The sequence below is a fragment of the Takifugu rubripes genome, chromosome 21 (genome assembly GCF_901000725.2).
Source record: "Takifugu rubripes chromosome 21, fTakRub1.2, whole genome shotgun sequence".
Classification (NCBI taxonomy): domain Eukaryota; kingdom Metazoa; phylum Chordata; class Actinopteri; order Tetraodontiformes; family Tetraodontidae; genus Takifugu; species Takifugu rubripes.
Genome location: NC_042305.1, coordinates 11,189,405 through 11,208,138, shown reverse-complemented (window position 1 = coordinate 11,208,138; position 18,734 = coordinate 11,189,405). Strand labels below are relative to the sequence as shown.

The window sequence follows — 18,734 nt, the reverse complement described above, 5'->3', positions numbered from 1 at the left end:
TTAAATGTAAGATTAGAATTTTGTACATAATGAAGGTCAAGACTAGACTTTAAAAAAAAAAAAAAGTATGTAGATTGAGTAAACTGATTAGGGAGGGGTAAGTAAATATTTGTGCCAAACTTCTGCAGCCTTCAACTGCACAGCCTTTCCCTCTGTCTGCCTTTTTCCTCTCCCCTGGTGGCCTCCTTGGAGAAAACTCTCCCAGACAGGATATGAGCTCATGCCTGAATATGGATTCTGTGTGAATTTTTGGTGTTTTCTCAATATTGGCCACAGTCTGAAAAATTTTGGAGGAAAGATGGTGACAAACACAACTGCCTGGACCCAAGTTGTCAGTCTTGCATGTGTTTAGGCTGCTCTTTAATCAACATCTTGTTAAGAATCTGTCTCTGCTGTATTTATTTTGTACAGACATCAAGTGCTCACGCAGCGGCTGTTTTGCTGTGGTTGTCGCCTGATGTTTTCTTTCCCTGAGGATAACTCCCAGGCACTTTATCCCTCCTGCCCTGGCTCCTTAGATTCTAGTGAGCCACAGATGAGAGAGGAGAGATTTAGAGCCTTCATTAAGCCTCAGACAGCACCTGCACTGACTTCCTATAAAACTCAGCATGGGTCTCAACCCAATGTCAACCCGCTGCATCCTCCCCTCATTCCGTGTGGTTCAGTCCTGCATGCCTCTGAGCTTAAACACAGTGTTGCGGCAAAGGAAGGCGTGGGGGTCAAAGAAAAATGGAAGCGTAGATTGAGATGGAGATGAGAGATGAAGAGGCTCAAGGCAGGGTTCGCGACAGGCCAGTGGACCCCCATGATGTGGGAGAGGATGTGTGGATTATTCCCAGTAACAAAAGCCATTAGCCCCTGGAAGGACTTCAGAGACTGGTGCTATTTAATCTAGAGATTGGGAGGTATGTGGGCCCCAGTTCTTGGGACCAAGCCAAGTGCAGTTTTTTGTACAGTGCCCCAGTGGAAACAGCAGGAGTGTAGGGGCTCTAAGACAGGGAGCAGTGGCAAGCAGGCATGAAACTGTTGTAGTGCGATACACAGAAGGCAGGGCAGATGTGAAACAGGGGAGGATTCACTTTGGCGTGAAGTTTTTATACCGAGATCCCAAGAGGGAGGGCAGGAAACCGAAGATTAAGGAGTCAAGTAAGGGCAGGTTTGCAATCAGGGCTGGATACACACAGGCCTTTCTAATTTACACACAAGCGCACAGTGTGCACAGGCACACAGACACACACGCGTTGGTAAATTTTTATTAATATATCCGGGACCCAGGAGAGATGGTAAAAGAAATTTATTCAGTTGAAAGTGAGTGCTCCATCGATCTACTGGAGTGTCTGGAACATACGAAATCAAATGGTGTGAAAAAAGCCTTTTGGAAAGTCTCTTTCTCTCAGTTCAGTTTATATTTTGTTGCGCTTTGTGGTAAAAAAAAATATGGTTTGTCACAGAAAGCTCTCAATATAAGGAATCTGCTCCAATGACATGACCTTTCATCATCTGTCAAGGTCCTAGGTCTGATTTACAGGTATGCTTTTACTCAGGCTGATTCTCTTTATTTGCAATGAGTGATCTCATTATAGCTCAACTACGTCATTTTGTTCTGTGACTGGGAAGGGGCGGGCATTTCCTGTTGCTCTTTGAAGTTTGATTTCTCTGTGTCCCCAAGCTGGAGCTGGACTAATCGCAGGTCATCATGGAAGCAGAAGGCCTTGCCTAAATGAAGACCTCTCTGACATCCCAGAGCGCTCGGTGCTTTCCACAGCGTTTTGAAGAGTAAAGATAATCCTGTTGCAACTCGACTTAGAAGCTTGGGTGTTTCTATTGTGCCTGTGTTTTTTGTATAAATCATGTGTTTTCAGGACGTACGTTGGATGAAACGGGGCGATGTCATAGGAATGCATACCTTTGATGTCATTGCCCGGGGAATTGCGGAAATCTTTGTTTGCAGTTTGGCAGTTTTTTGGGACCAAGGGAAACAGGAGTGGCGCCGCACACATGTCAGTCTCTCAACATGTTCAATTGTGCTGCGGATACACCGACACATTGCTCAGACAGGCCTCTACTTCTTTTACTTGCAAACACATTCCTTTCCAAACATTTTTTTCCTTCTCTGCAGTGAAGCACTTGTTGTCCTCCAGCATTGTTCACTGTTTTAGACAATGCTCAAGAAAAGGAATCGTGCCCACAGAACTGGGGAGAAGGGGGCTCAAGTACTTAAACTGCTAGTTCCTTTTTCCTGTACAGACAAACTAGGCAGCCATATAACTGTCACAGACTCTGGGCAAAAGTTATGACTGGTGTGCACCTCTTGACCTCTGTAAGTGGCACTGGAGGATTTTCAGCCTGACTTCAGTTGAGTGCATTGTTTGTTTATGGGCTAGCAGGAAGTTACACCGTCCATTGCTTCCTGCTGGGAGGAAGTTGGGAGTTAAAGCGCTGAGGGGAATTACTACCCTGCAGAAATACCCTACACTGCCCTGCAGCTCTTTTTTGCACAACATTTTTTTTTCTTTCTTTAATAGGACCAGACCAGTAGGTTTAAATAGTTTAAATCCAGATGTTGTAGACATGTTATTGACCTGTTCCATTTCCTTACTGCTCCTCCCTACTCCGGTTCTTTCCCAGTCCTCCCACTGCCTCTCCTCCCTTCTTTCCTTGCTGATATGTCAGTAGAATTCTTGTCTTTCTGCTCTCCTCTCCAGTTTGATCTGCAAAGTAACTCTAGAACTGTGTGACACAGACCTGCTCTTTTAGTATGCATTGGGGGAATTCGAGGTGGGGAGGTGCAGTCGTGGGGGCAGGGTTTCTGCTTGAAAAGAATTGGCACTGGACATCGTAACCGGCAGGTTTTCAATTTACCGGACAAATGGTTGAATATTATCTGAATTTATTGAGCTTGAAATGATAAATGATATGCAATCAAGAATGATATTGAGGCTCTGTCAATCGTTCTGTGGCAAAGTACGCTGTATCAAATAAAATGAGGGCTGTCAGTTGACTCACATGTGTTTAATATAATAAATATCACAATCTTGCACTCTTCTGACTTGTGCCGTTTAAATAAAGGGTTGTGCTGGCAACGCGAGAATAAATAAATTAAATATGACCTTTTACTTTTTACATATATTCGCTGAAAGGAAGGGTGCAGCAGCTGAATTAAATTGAAACGTGTCAAGAATCTCTCCGTATTCTGCTTTTCGGTGGTAGCATCACCTGCAGCGGGGTCCGTGATTTCAGACTGTGGTCTCATCATAATGCTCATTGGACCTGTTCAGGAAATAGTTTTAAAGAGTTGTCTGTTTTGAGCATTCCCACGTCTCCCGCTATTGTCGTTCTACTGCAGTCACATGAGAAGAACGAAAAAGGTTTGTTCCACACAGGCCTGCCCGACACATTCTTAAAAAATACAATTTAAAAAAAAAGTTTTATATAAATTGATTAGGGCCTATATTTTGTCACCGGTTTGACCGGAGGGGTTAAAAAATACCGGACTTTGGCAGATTTTGCCAGTAATAATGTAATTGCCAGTAAATACAGATAACGGAAACCCACGAGGGTGGTCAGATTTTCCTTTTGCATGGGAGACTGCTGTTAATCAAATAGTCAAGGATGAGGTGTTTCTTTCTTCCCACCTTGAGTGGACTTCCCTCTCCTGTAGCTGCACAAAAGAGCAGATAAAGCAGCTCTGCTTGCCTGCACCTGGACAGAAGGAGAGGGAGTGTCTGAACACCGGGATTCGTTGGTGGGCTCGACTCATTTCCGTTCCTTTATTTCCATTACCTGTCTTCTAAATGCACACACCCAGCTTTGATACCCACTGTAGCCACTAAATCCCACTGTACCCAACTGTTACTGTTGTTATTATTATTATTAAGATTGTTATTAATACAAAGAGAGTCTGTTTCAGCAAGTGTTTTATTATGGAAAGAACTTCCCTGTTGCCTTCTCTGGGCCCTCTCATTTCCTCTTTATCTGCATTACATTGGCTAGTCTCCTGGACCCTTCCATATTTTAACTAATTTATTGCATGACAGAAGGAGTTATAAAGTGTTAGGAGCATGTAGTTATTTCCCTTGGAATCATCAAAAATAATGAGCACGATCAATAGTATGATTTATCAAGATGAACCTTAAACATCGCTTATAAATATATCTTCCCATGTGTCTACTTTTGGGCTGTTTTTTTTTTCCAAGTTGCCATTTATACTTTCATTGTGGCCAGTTTGTGAATCATGGTGTATTGCTGTGAACCTCCCCCAGGTATCAACCTGCTGGCAACAGCTGGCTTATAATACTACATTAACAGTAACACAAACACACTGCTCTATAATTCTGGATTAGCGGCTTCGGCAAGACAGGCCTGTCGCTGCACACCCATTCTATTAACTAATGGATGAGTCCATGGCAGCCCATTCCCTGAGGTAATGGATGGGTCCACTGTGTGATGTAGGGGATGCTGCTGCTGGGCTCACAGTGCGTTCTGGACCATGTGAGTGATACTAAAACCTAGAGGCTTTGGGTAATTGCATTTTTCCGTGCAAAGCCAGACAGCTTAATGTCCGTGGGACCTCTGCGCTGGACTGACCAAAATAAGATATTTTTTAACAAAGTTCTGTGAAATGCTCGGCGGTAATGCTCCTGATGTCTGGGTTTGCTTTAGCCTTGGGGAAACAGTTCTGCTCGAAATTTACTTTTAGTGTAGGCTTTTTCCCCCCTCTCTTTCACCCTTTTCCCCGCTTTCTATGTAATAATGCCCTGGACATTCAAATAAGCAATACAAATCACTGACCACCTTGTTTTTCAGCGTTATTATCTACAGCATATTGTTTTTTTGACTCGTGAAATCTTCATTAGGCTGCTGATGTTTTGATCACCGCACAATTTTCCCAGTCTCCCTATTTAGTCAATGACAGATCAGTTTTCTGATGGTTCTGAAGAATCGTCGTTATTTGCACCATGTGACCATACTCTTTATATTCAGACTATTACATGTTTTGTACATGAGACAGTTTAATAAGCAAGTTCATAACACTTTTAGCATTGTGCATGGCCCCTGAATGTGGATATGGTTTAGTGTGATGGACCTGGATTTATTGTTGTTATACAGTGTTGTAACACTGGTGATGAGTGTGGTGACTTATATTGAGTGGATTCTTTCACCTTCCCCACCTAAATCTCCTGCCAGCCTGGTTTTGACCAGGTCATGACCCCTCTTCTTCCTTTTACTCATATAGGTAGATTAACATTAAGCACTTCTCACCCATACCATCTTCCTTGTCTCTCAGAAAACCTGACCAGGTGGATGCCTGAAAAGACCATTTTTTTCTATTTATTTCTACTTTCAGCTCAGCTTCATTCATTCTTTTTCACTCTATCATCCCCTTCTCATACAGTCCTCTAGTACTGATCAGTCTCACTTTTCCTCTTCCTGTTGTCTCATTCTCTCATGTTACATAAGGGAGAAAAATGAGCTATTTATTACAGTGCAGACAAGAAAATATTTCAGCCTCTAATCTACTGAGTAGATTTTTCCTGTTCCTTTCATTAATGTGGCAGCCATAAGAGGGTTCTGAGTACTGTTTGATGAATAATGCGGATCGCATGCAAATACTGTAGCAGCAGTTATGCAGGCAGTTTCTATGTTAATGCCACCCTTGTAATGGCAATGGTTTTCTTTATCCAGATGAACTCATTTTCATTTTAAAATAGTCATTGTCTGTTAATATAAGAGAGCAAGGGATTATATTGAGAACCTTTGATTTGTAGCTCTATGTGATTTCAACATCAATTGTTCATGCAGGTGCCATATAGAAGGTGTTACATTTGTGTCATGGTTATAGACAAATAAGCATCCAGGCTGTTTTATATCTGCACTCCGGAGCCACACATCCAAGAACATTCTTCTGGACTGACCTCAGACTTTGGTCTCTGCACTGAACAGGGAACAAAGTGCACCAAGGATTGTTTTACTGTTGGGAGAAGATGGATCAGACATCTGCTCTCACTTCCCAGCTGATGCGGATTGAAAGTAGATTCTGTTGAAGTATGTGGGTGGGTGTTTGTCTGCGTGCCTGTGCCTGTGATTTTCTGCTAGTGTATGTGGGTGCGCTGTTATTTCTGCACCGTGCACATTTATTACACCTCCATGCAAATCTCGGTGTGTTTGAACGAGCAATCTTGACTTGTCAAATAATGACCCATATGGATCCCATCACTGTGATGCAAACTTCATCTGCTTGGTGCCAGCTGTCTCTATGGCTTTCTTGGATGAAACACTTAAACTCGTGCTAAAAGTCACATCTCACCCTTACACTTGTCCCAAAACTACATTTGCCAAACTCAAGCAGTCAAGATACCTCTTTGATCTGGATGACCTTTAATATCTTTTCTGCTATTTATTTTCAGGCTGTGATGTGATGCAGCGCATGTGGGTGGGGCGACTCTCCGGGGGCCCCAGTCCCGGCCCACGTTCATGTGATCAGGCCCTACATGGAGTGGCATTTGGCCTGGCCCTGTGGGGCCCTGTCTGGGAGTAGAGAGCTGATCTACAGCCAGTCTGGAATGCCAGACATTTGAAGTCAGACTTGTTAAAAAAGAAGCAAGGGTGGTAGGAGTTTGGTCAAACAGGCCGCTGTGTTGGAAATGGTCAACTGACTCTCTGAGAGGGCGGAGAATGAGACAAAGCTTCTTCCTGTAAGCTGACATTAGGGCAGATTGGGGGGGGGGGGGGGGAATACACCCCACCATACATAACCAGCAATATGGGTTGAGCATTTCAGTGTCACAACACAGAGCACAGCCACATCAAACAAGCTGTAACACATGTGGATTCTCTGTCTCTCTTTGTATTATTTATTTACACAGGGTGTGTGAATAAGCAAGTGTCGCTCGCACTGTGCCTCTTACAGCACATTACCTCATCGTGCTGTCTCCTGGGACTGTTCACTAGTGTCCTAGCGATGAGCTTAGCTGGGCATGGATGTCAATTACAGGACTACGATAGGGGCCCTTTTGCATTATTCATTGAAATGTCCCACTGGGCAAAAATGGCCTACAGCTGAGACCGATGTATGGACGGATGAATAATGGATGGAGAGACGGAGGAGCCGAACGCAACTGCAATCCGAGTCTCACTGAACTGAAGATTTGTCCCGATGCATACCTCTGAAGCTTGAGCCAACCACCCTCTATGTCAGAAGAAAGCAGAACAAGTTTTTTTTAATTTTATCTGGTGAACTTACACCTGCTGGTGTCACTCCTTAACAGTATTATGCATGAAGAATTATTCTTCTGCCTCCTACATTGTGCGGAGTTTTGATCAGGTATCTAAATCTACAGGTGTGAGTGGCTGTACACATGTGTGCACAAGACTCGACTGTGCACTTCACATCGGTGCCTTGCACTATTGTCGAGAATTTATTTGAATCATCTCTGAAAAGAACAAATATAGGTGCTAATAATAAAGAGCTAATAATAAAGGTGCTAATAATTAAGAGCAAATTCCTATCAGGAGATTTTTTGCATGTCTGGATGCCCATGGGTGTTTTAGCCTTAGAGTTCATAAAAATGCTTGTGCAGGTAATGAACGGCACTGGTTTGAACTGTAGATGAAAGGGCCAACTGTCAAGATATCACCAAATTATAGTGACTGTGTTTCCAATTGAAACCCAGTCGAAGAGTTATTCTCACCGTGCAAGACTGTTTTGCAATACTGTTTTTATCCCACAGGCTGTAAGCACACCTATTTTGCTTGTTGATTTATTGCGTGTCATCCCTATAACACACCCGCAATTGTTTAAATCATGAAGGACAGTTCTCTATGATGCCACCATTAATGAGTCAACGGCACACTCTGAATGCACTTGCGTGATAACTTTGTGCTTTAGTTTATTAAAATGAAAACCTGAATATCCATCCAGTCAGAATTAATTTGTGTGCCGTCAGTGGCTGGCTTTAATTCATCAGGTCCAGAAAATGGCGTGTTTTTTCGACCTCTGTCTGGTGTCTTTGTGTATTTTATGAAATCTAAGTCTAACAGCATTTTATGGTGAGACAACAAAATTAGGTTTTTAATTAGTTAGTTTTAATTAATGACGTAAATACTGTATGTAAAGACTGTAATTTAAACCCCAGCACTCCAGGCTTGACTGATCATAATTCTGGCTGCAATCAACCAGTTTAATTGTATAAATACATAAATCTTTTAGATTTTTTGATGCATGTTATTGGAGCCAAGGTAGCATTTAAAGTTTGAAGAGACTAACATTTACACGGTCAACAGATATTATAAAATTGATGGCAAAAAAAAAAAGTTATTTAAAACCATTAAACACGGGCTGCTGCTACCGTCCATGCAATACATATGAATATGTGTGGATGTCATCTTAGTGTCTACCTGACATGTCCCCGACGCCAGCTAATGTCAGCCAGCGCATCAGTGACCATGAAAGATGCTGTTGTTGTTCATCACGACTATGGTGGGATGACACTATTTGTCACTGTTGTGACGGATTCCTCCCTCCCCCCGAGGAGCATGTGCAAGCGCCGTCTCTGAAAGGCTGTCTTTGTGTTTCACACTCACTTACTCACAGAGTCGCACAAAACGCACCGCTGGAGCTGACAACAAAGACATGCTTATCCAATTGTGCAGGGATAAGATTAGGCTACAAAGAAACTCATAAGGCTAATGTTAGCATCTCCTGCTCCAGTGAGGGCCTTTGTTTGTGTAATCAGGAAAAACATGAGATTGAATTTGAAATGCTGTCTCGGAAATGATGCCCGTAAGACCCCATTGTATGATGTTGACATTTCCCTAAATAACCGGTTTGCCTTTTAGCTGATAAAAAACCCCTCAGGGGAATAGCATCTGTGTTGCTCAAACATCCAACTTTGCTTCCCAAATGCAACAGTGTGGTGGATTTGGCAAAAACTCATATTCCTTTACTTAAAACATCACATTGTGATTGGCCAGAGTTGCTTCAGCTATGTCCCCTCTGTAAGCATATACTGTATATCTGTTGTACCAGTATGTTTCGTTTTTTTTCCCAGTAGTATGGTGGTATGAACTTTTGGAAGACGAGCTTCAACGAGGAATCCATTTAGGAATTCTTCTTACTCTGGTCAGTAATGTCCATCAGCAGGAGGGTCCTGCCATATTAGCCTGGTCCTGTTCAAGGTTTCATTATGGAAAAGGATGTTTTTCTGCCACCGTTGCCTGATATTGGTTCCTATAAAGCACCTAGAGACAATCTCGATTGTGACAGAAAGTGTATAAATAAAGTTGAACTGAACTGCATTGAATACGACTTGTGTGATTCAGGCCGCGAGCCTAAAATGTAATTGAACAGATGATGTAAAGTGTGATTCAGGCATACTGTAGAGTGAAATTTATTTCCTACCTTCCTGCCTATTGTATACATATTTCATTAAGGAGCATCTTCTGGTCATAATTTCATTTTGCCAACCTCTTCATCAGCCTCTGCCCCACTCCATTTTATTGCTTAATAGCAAATGCAAGATTACTGAAGAAATGGAAGTGTGGAAAGCAATATAGTTCCTAAATATCAGCCTGGTATAATTGTCATTGTGAATGTGATGATGTTAGCATTTATCTCCAAGCCTCATAGAGCTGAATTTCTGCTCTTTTTTTTATGTTTTTCAGGGTTTGGGGTTTTTTGGTGCAGGCGTGATTTATCACTGCAAAACATATTCATGTTATTAACAACAAACCCAACCCTAGATTCCTCTGCCTGCATGAGGTGCACATCCGTGCCAGTCCATTTTTCAGCAACAAGCTATTCTGTTTTGGCACGGCTGGAGAAAATTTTCCAAACCCAATTTAAACCAAAATTTATTTCCTTGATTGAGAAGAAAGGAAAGGCTTAGACAGAAAACCACCTTCCAAAGTCGTTTTTTTTTCTTTCAAATGTCAGTCTAAGGTAGACATCAAGTGAAAGCATTATCTGGAAAGAATATTGTTTATGAACTCACATGTGCGCACAATTATTTTGGAATTTATCTGCTGCCTTTTCGACGCTTGGCTCAAAACCTGGCCTGAAACTCTCTTAAAAGGGTGAATCCAAAACCTAAATGAGGTTTTGGATTCACCCTAGTTGCTCATTACCTTTCAACTGGGTAATCAATATTACTAATGCAAGCTTTGCTGCAGAGCACTGACCTCTATATGCGTAAATGTACACCCTGTCCTGATTATTGTTCTTCTTTTTAACCCATTCCAAGTTGTCAATTTTAGTCTGGGAAACATCAAGTTCTGCCTTAATGTTTGCACTCAGCAGTTGGGTTTGGCTTGGAGTGTAAGCTACCCTTTGATAAACATAATATGGAGGATGGAGAAAGGGATGGCCAGTCACTCCTACTGCTCATTAGTTTGTGCACTTTCTGCTCATTAGTTTGTGCACTTGCTGTCTTTCCACTGTAGTTTGAGTTCCACAACTTTACTGACTGCTTTTTGCAGTGTTTTGTGTTTTTAGATTTAAGGCTGTAGTCAAGATGTAATGAGATATCGTAAAATTGTGATAATAGAATGAGAAAGCTGAACAGAGTAAATAAATTAGTCAGTAGCAGGAGTGAAGATGAAGTCATGTCCAGTCCTGCTGAGAGAGGCTGCTGCATGTCCCGTCTTCCCATGTTGTTTTAACCGTTTTACTCACATTAATCATTTGTGTTTTTGTCCTATTTTTTACAGCCTCTTCTGCAATAATATTTTTACTCGCCCATCTTCTAAGCCTTGCTCTCTTTTATATTTTACTTCTGGCTTTATCCCACTTTCTCATCTATTATTTCTGTCATATTACTTCCCCAGCCCCCACATCATCTTCCTGTCTCAGAGTGTGTTGAATGCTGGGAGTTCTGGCTCTGGGGAGAACGATCTATCTCTGTGCGGGTCCAGGATATGCCATGAGATCGCCCACTCCTGGTTTGGTCTGGTTATCGGAGCCAAAGACTGGACTGAGGAATGGATCAGCGAGGGCTTCGCCACCTACCTTGAGGACATCATTTGGGCCGAAGCACGAAAAGTACAGAGCAGTTGTTGCTATTGTGTCCTTGTCACCCCACATAGAAAACCAATCAAACAGTATTTGCTTGTTCTTTGAATCCAGCACATTTATTTTCAGTGGTATAACTTAACACAAGTTCACATTTTTGCTTTTTATTTCCACATGGTTCCACAAAACCAGGACTATTGCTGCGGTTGTCACTTTATATTGTTGGCTGCAGGGACAGTCTTGTAAAATTATACACAAATCAAAGTCAAGTGAACGGTTTATAGAGGCAGCAACCCAAGTTCCAGTGCAAACAACACAAACAGGAAATGATAAACTGAGATGTCAGAGAAGTTGGCCAAACATAATGAAAGGTTAAGGAAGTTCCTGGGCCAACCGCAAGATAAACTATCAAACCCGAATGTCTCGACCATCTAAAAACATGAGAATTTAAATGACATAACACTTCTGAGAAAGTCCTTCTACTACACATTCAGCAGCTAGAACACACTTGCCATCCCTTTCTAGAATTACATTTTTTGTGTGTCTGCTCTGTTGTTTTTAATACAGTAACTTGGCTACTGCTGCCAGAACCAATAAGACTCGGTGACAGAGATAGTGGGCAGTTGGGAGATTTACTATATTTAATACTGTATATCCACCTCTGCCCTAAAATATCCAAATATAATTTATTTAAATTCATATTTATTTGTCCTAGCTGTCCTCAGAAGAGGCAAGAGAGGACTCTGATTTGAAGGCGCTGCTGAGATGGAGACGACTGTCTGATGAGCTGAAAAACTCGGAGGAGGAACTTCAGATTCTCAGGTGTGTCTTCTTCAGAACTATATACGTTTAGAACAATTTACTATTGGTGGTGGTCCTGCTGCTGCGGCTGAGAGTGTTTATTCAAGAACAATCTAGAGCTTAAAGCAGAGAGCAGCGTTGCATGAAATTACATGAATTATCCCAAATGCTGACTGCTCGTTGTTTTCTCCACTGTCACGGCTGAATCAGTCTGCGTGGCGTTCGTACGGAGCAGACAACAGTGTCATTCAGCAGTTGCTGACTACAAAGTAATGCTGTGCTGCCCTGGCGGGACACAAGATGCTTCCCTCCAACATATTATCACTGCAGTGTATACTTCTGACACCACAGAAGTTCTAGGGCTCTTAAAGCCTCACTCTATGTGTGTGTGTGTGTGTGTGTGTGTGTGTGTGTGTGTGTGTGTGTGTGTGTGTGTGTGTGTGTGTGTGTGTGTGTGTAAGAGAGAGAGAGAGAGAGAGAAGATGTGTGTTTGGGGAATATGCATTCCATGAGTAAAGGTGTGGCAGGTGTGGCAAGTACATTCAGGTGTTCTGTACTGTCCTGACTTTCTGAAGAACACGCACACACGCATGTACTCATGCATGCGCGCACACACACACACCAAACCTTTCTCCTGTTCCTGACAATGTGCGACCAACACCCTGTTTGTTTAATCCTCTGGTGTCATCTGGGGCTTACTGGTGTAAGGCCTTGCCAACAGTCGACCGTTGAAGGCTGGAAACATTGACACTTGTCATCATCATGCCTGTCATGTTGTAGCTTACATATTGACAAATCACTGTTTAATGGATTTCATGGAAATTCCGCTTTAATAGTCAACTTCATCTATGTCATTTTGCTAATGACGGTGTCACGGCACAATGCAAACACCCATGAGATAAGTCAATAAATCACTGATTTAAGGGTCGGTTTGTTTTAATGATTAAACTGCCATCAAGTTGTATATTGTACAGTGTATTTTTCCAGTGTTTGGTCAGCTTTACCTCTTAGAATATATTATTTTGAAAAAGATTCCATCTTGGGAAAAGGTACACAGCTGACTCTGAGGAGCAGAATAATGTTTTTTTCTGCTCCGCTCCAATTTAAATCAGCACTGCAAAATTAGTAACACGTGAATAAACCAAACATTAAGAATAAGCACATGCACGCTCGTCTTCATTCATTTGTTTTGAAAAATCGCAACTGGAAATGCAACTGGCCAAATTGTGCGTAGGCAAATTCTGACTTGTCTCTACGTATATTTACATTTGATATTTGTTTGCCTTTTTGAAGTTTAAATTCCTTATATTTGGGGGCACCGATGTAATAATAATAACAATGACTGTTAAAGTTCAGATGGAGTTTTTAGAAATTATCAATAGATTATTGCATTGCACATTAATAATTTTTTAATTGCAGTAGCTCCACTGTGTGGAAAAAGTCCATCACACACAAACTAGAGGAAACCAAACCTTTGTCTTTGTGGTGCATATATTACTGTTGCTTTTGGAAGGTATCACAGGTTTCGGAGGATCAGATAAAACAAATATCTTGTGTTTCTCCAGAGCTGGGAGTCGGCCGTGCCGCTGTTTGATGTGGCCTGGACTGTCTGTATGTCCTGGTCCTGATGTGGTTCCGCTATTTAAGATTACAGCTGTGGGAAAACAAACCATGAATAAACACATGCTGGATGTAACATTGCAGAGAGAAATGGTAGAAAGAATCTGGTGAATGGAAGGCACTGCAGTGTGATCCACTGAGAGAGAGGTGGGGCATTTATCTTCCAATACCAGCCTATTTGGGAGGTTTTAGGCTATTAAATCACACACACACACACACACACGCACACACACACACACACACAAAGGAAGCAAGTACAGATGTGACAGAAAAGTGAAATTAAATGTCGAAGTGAGAAGATAATCATTACACTTGCAAGTCACAATATGTATTCCACATAAAAACAAAATTAAAGTAGCTGATGATTGCAGCTTGAAAAGATTGAAACAATAGGGTTCAGATGCTGGAGCAAAAACATCTTTTATCATCTTCCATTTGGCCATTTAAGACAGGAAAGTAATACCAAGTGAAGGACAATATCCCAAGACTGTTACACTCCACTTTTATAGAGAGAGATGTAAAATCTCACTGGGAGAGGCAGACACACAGTCTCACACACACACGCGCACACGCATACAGACAGAGAGAGAAAATCACAGGCTAAATGGCAGATTGTGCTTTTCAGGATCAACAGGGTACAATTGACACCCCTTGATCCTGGAGGGGCCCTGGTGGCCAGTGTTTATCGGCCCATTTCAGATGAGTTATATTTAGGGCAGCCTGGGCCAGACGCCATTCTCCCTGCTGATTCACTGGGCTGCCGGGATTGCTGCTCTACCTTATCCGGTTTCCACAGCCAACCCAGTGTAATTTGTCAAGATATGGCTCATGGAGCTATAAACGTGCATGTGTGTCGGTCTGTGTGTGTGTCTGCATGTGCATTTTACATTAGCTTCTGTCAGTAATAGCTCCTGATTTCCTCCCGCTATTTCTCTCTATCACAATCTCTGTCTCAGGCACACCAAGGTGTATGCATGACTACACACACATACACGTACACACATGCACACAGAAAGACTCCCTATCACACACAGGGCCCACATGTCAGATAAGAGCACCATTTATTCTGCAATACATTCAGCTATTGTGTGATTCTCCAAGGCAGCGAGCAGCGATTCTTCTTAAAGCTATAGTAAATCATCTCTGACAAAGAGAGAGGGCGAAAGACGTGGATTTACACATCCATACATCCCTGGTCAGGACAGTGGGAAGGGTGGAGTTCCTTTGTACAACATGGCAGTGATGGATCCAGTTTTTTTCCTCTCAGCGTTCTGCCACCGGTATCTATGACGCATGAAGCCAATGTATTTTCTCTCCTAGAAATACGCGTCATTCTTTTTGTCTCTTGGCCCTGTCCCTCTTTCTCTATGTGCAGACACATTCACAAACCAACATACACCAACATACATGCCCACAATTTCCCAGGGATACATCACATCCTGCTGTCTTTGAAAGTCAATTTCATCTTATCAGCAGTAACAGACAGAGATGTGGGTCAGGGGCTGGATGGTAAGTAGAAAAAAAAAAAACTCCATGATTAAACATAGGGGCAAATACTCTGCCAAGAGTTCATAGAGACTTTGATTATTTTTGCCCCTCCAACATCCAGGATAAACTGTGTTACATACCTTTATTCACTGGGCTGTTTGTCGTTAAGTGACAGTGGTCATCAATAAAATGGGATTGTTTTACACACATATTTGGATGTGAGGCACATATTCACACAAGGACAAGGCAGGTTTTTTTTACTAATAGTGCGCTGTACCGTTGTCCAAGAAATTGACAGCCTCCTCTTGATTGGGCAAGTCCAGCGTTCCTGTCAGTCTTCTATCTTCGATTTTTCCCACACACTGCTCTTTTTCTGTTCAACCCTAATCAGTGTGAATAAGTTATATCTTAATGTCTGTCTTTGCCTCTCAGTGTGGCTGGGTGTGTGTCTAGTCATAATCACGAGGCGTTCCTGTGGAAAAGGGCTCACCGGTGATGAAGGGTCTATTGATCGGTGGGGCAGGCGCCTAGCGTATCGACTCGGCTGAAGGGTGATTCTTCAAGGCCTTCCTATTGGCACGCTGAGTTAATCTGCTCATTCTGATCAATAACAGCTAACTGAAACTATCATTGCCCAGCATCCCATGTCAGCGGGCCGTTTGTTTGGTTTATATTGGTTTTATCAGCGCTTGCGTGTTTGTGGAAGAAGGGATGATTTATATCTGTGTGGCCGGAAAGTGAAACCTGTCTGCCTTTTCATGGCCAGAAATGGAGGCGCTTCTCTGTGGAAATGTTATACCTTTGTGGAATAAATCCTGACTTAATAGCACAGTTCTGTGATAAGCCCATATAAACAAGGAGTTATGCCAGTGTAAATCTACAGTTGAATTTCATTGGGATCTTTACAAGGTGTTCAACTATGAGATGTCCTGTTGCCGACTGTGCCACCGAGTTTTTGCACCTTTAGCAGTGACCCTGCAAACTTTGTGTCTGTGTCTGTGTCTGTGTCTGTGTCTGTGTCTGTGTCTGTGTCTGTGTGTTTGGTCTGGATTTGTTTTATCCTGCAGGCCAAACATGGAGAGCACTGGTCAGGTCACTGAGTCTGGCTCCTCGATGGTTAAGCATGCCCTAAATCCCGACAAGGCCTTCATGCAAGTTCACTACCTGAAGGTAAGTTAAATTTAAAAATTTGAAGGATGAAAATTGAGAAGGATTGTGCGAGCAGCGTTTTACTACGCTTTCTATTAAGCAGCCACCTCCTCGCTTTTAATCAAACCCCACTGAAGAGCACTCGTAACACCAAAAGCTAATGTTGCGTTCTTTGCCTCTTTGACGGATTGGGTGATGTTATTCCTTTTGTTCTTCAGGGTTACTTCCTCCTCAGGTTTTTGGCCAGTCGAGTTGGAGAACAGCAGTTCATCACTTTCCTCAGATTATTTGTGAAGAAATACCACGGCCAACTCATTTTGTCTCAGGTGGGGCTGCACTATAAGAGACTCCTTTTAGTTGAGTAAATCAACGACAGCTTCTAATTTAAAATCAAACCTATGAATGCGTTCTGTGTAATTTGGCTGGGAAAAAGCTCACCACTTGCATTTTACACAGCCCATGAAACTGAGTCACCACACCTGGTTTTGCATGTAATACATGATGGGTGGATTCTGGCACCAGTTTTGTCATTGGCACCCTGAATCCTCTCACTATAAATGAGTAAAATGGAAATAAAATTTGACCTTGTAGTCGTGACAACGGTTGCCTTTCTTCTCCTTTTTTTGTCATTCATCCGACACCTCCTTAAATGTCTGCATTTCTGTCTGTGCTCTCGTGTCCTCTGTGGTCAGGATTTCCTGCGAACACTGCTGATCACCTTTCCCGAAATGGAGAGGTATGTAAGCGCCTGTTAATAACACCTGTACTGTTTCTCGTGAATAATCAACAATTTGCCAAGGCACATAAAAAACACATTTGGTCTTTACTGGAGTATTGGCACCCCTGTTTTCCAGTCAGCCAGCATAAACTATGATTTATAGAATGTTTCTGTTTGACCTTATCCTTGTATTTCTTTTTTCCTTTTTAGCAGATGTGATTTATTCCCTTTTTTTGCTACATGTGATGTGCTAATTTGCCAAATTTGGTCCTGCTGTGGAAACACACGCGACTAAATCTTCCAACACCGGTCCTATTATGAGAGTAGTCTCATCCACTCTGTTATTAATTGAAGTGTAAAAGGATAACTGCTCCTCCTGCTCTCCTCCTCTCTAATTTTCTGCCTGCCTCTCTGCAACCACTAAATCATTCAGTTCTCTATTTCTCCTGATTGCCTCATTAACCTCTTATCCTGCCTCTTTCTGTCTTTTTCCTCAGCTTTGTCTCCACTTTTTTCCCCTCCCAGCCTGTAGCACCTGCTTTTTTTTATCCGTCCTCTCAGTTGTCTGTCGTCTTTTTGCATTTTCTGTCGTGCAGCCCGACAAGCACAAATTAATTCAATTAAACTGGGAAGAGTAGGCGGACAGTCAGTGGCTCTCTTAGTAAACAGCCCTCAGTTGAGTGCGAATTTGCTGTGTGTTTACAGACATTTTTGCATTTCAGCAAAGCAAATGATCTCTTTTCGCCGCGTAAACCCTTGTTGTCAGGGCCATTAAGAGGGGAATAGTCAGTCGAGTGTCATGCTGCCTCGTTCCCAGGATGGAAATGGCATAAATGCAATCCAGCAGAAGTAAATCAAAATCACCTACGATGTGTAAAAACCCCGTAGAATCAGTAATGTGATGACAGATGCATTAAATGCAATGCATTGAAAGAGGCTGTAATGCTTGTTTCTCTTCTTTAAGGGGTATTCCATTCAAACCAGTTTGGATGTGATGCTTGAAACCAAAGCATCAAAGCTGTATAGAATCTTTAATTAAATACCGTACAATAAAAGTGTAATAAAGGGAATGGAAATATAATTAAACAATCTCGGTAAAACAATCAAATTTAGCCATAATGATTTTTTGGATATTTTAATATAGAGCAGCTTTTAGCATGAGATCTGTGGGATTTTTGCTCTGGAACATTTGTAGGTGTGCTTTATTTAAGATTCATGATACTTTATTCATCCCAGTGGGGCAATTATGGGGCAGAGACTGGCACATTTAGTAATGCACATGACACAAGTTGCACATTACATGAGACATTAACAATCCATACCTGACATTTTTAAACAGCAGGTGCTGTAAAACTGCAATACATAAGTGACACAAAGAGACAAATCCATTTACATTTATTTCACTGAGAATTGTGCTTGCATGTGTTGTAGCATATACAGAATATGTAGACATAATTACAGAGTATACCAACATGCACTAGGTGTTGCTGATAACAGTTCCTGTACTGGGGGGGGGCAGAGTTCTGAGAGTTCAGGAGGAGAACAGCTTGGGGGCAAACGAGATCCACTTTTGTCTGCCAGGCTGTTCTCCTGAACTCTTAACTCCCTCCTGAACTCTGACCCCTACTATTTATGAGACATGAAAAGATATAATGGACACTCATTGTTGTGCAGCCATGAGTAGCTTTAATATTTGCAGACAGGGGAAAGTCATTCGTCCCATGCAGGGCTGAACAAGAGACTATGTTTTATGTCCCGGCTCTGGAGTGTCACATGAATCTTGTTTCTCCCCGGCAGCATTTGACAGTTACATTCACTTTTTCTTAGCTATACACACAAAAACTCTGTTCCCATAATCCCAGGTAATCTTACCTTTTGCTGTTTCACCGTGATGTGCCAGATGTTCAGCCTTTGAGCTGATATTATCTATAATGCACCCTTCCAGCCCAC

The 18,734-nt window shown here is 42.2% G+C and overlaps 1 protein-coding gene across 6 annotated transcripts in view; it reads left to right on the top strand.

The window, feature by feature from the left end:
* Positions 1 to 18,734, top strand: part of aopep (aminopeptidase O (putative)) — a 52,746-nt gene that overhangs the window by 6,831 nt on the left and 27,181 nt on the right. For all 6 annotated transcript variants that reach the window (XR_965437.2, XR_003886559.1, XR_003886560.1 and 3 more), the window contains 5 exons: positions 10,825 to 11,038; positions 11,724 to 11,830; positions 15,985 to 16,087; positions 16,285 to 16,392; positions 16,759 to 16,802. Coding sequence is in view for 3 of the 6 variants with exons in the window: in XM_011615591.2 (XP_011613893.2) it covers positions 10,825 to 11,038; positions 11,724 to 11,830; positions 15,985 to 16,087; positions 16,285 to 16,392; positions 16,759 to 16,802 (576 nt within the window). In the remaining 3 variants the exon portion in view is untranslated. The remainder of the gene's footprint in view (positions 1 to 10,824; positions 11,039 to 11,723; positions 11,831 to 15,984; positions 16,088 to 16,284; positions 16,393 to 16,758; positions 16,803 to 18,734) is intronic.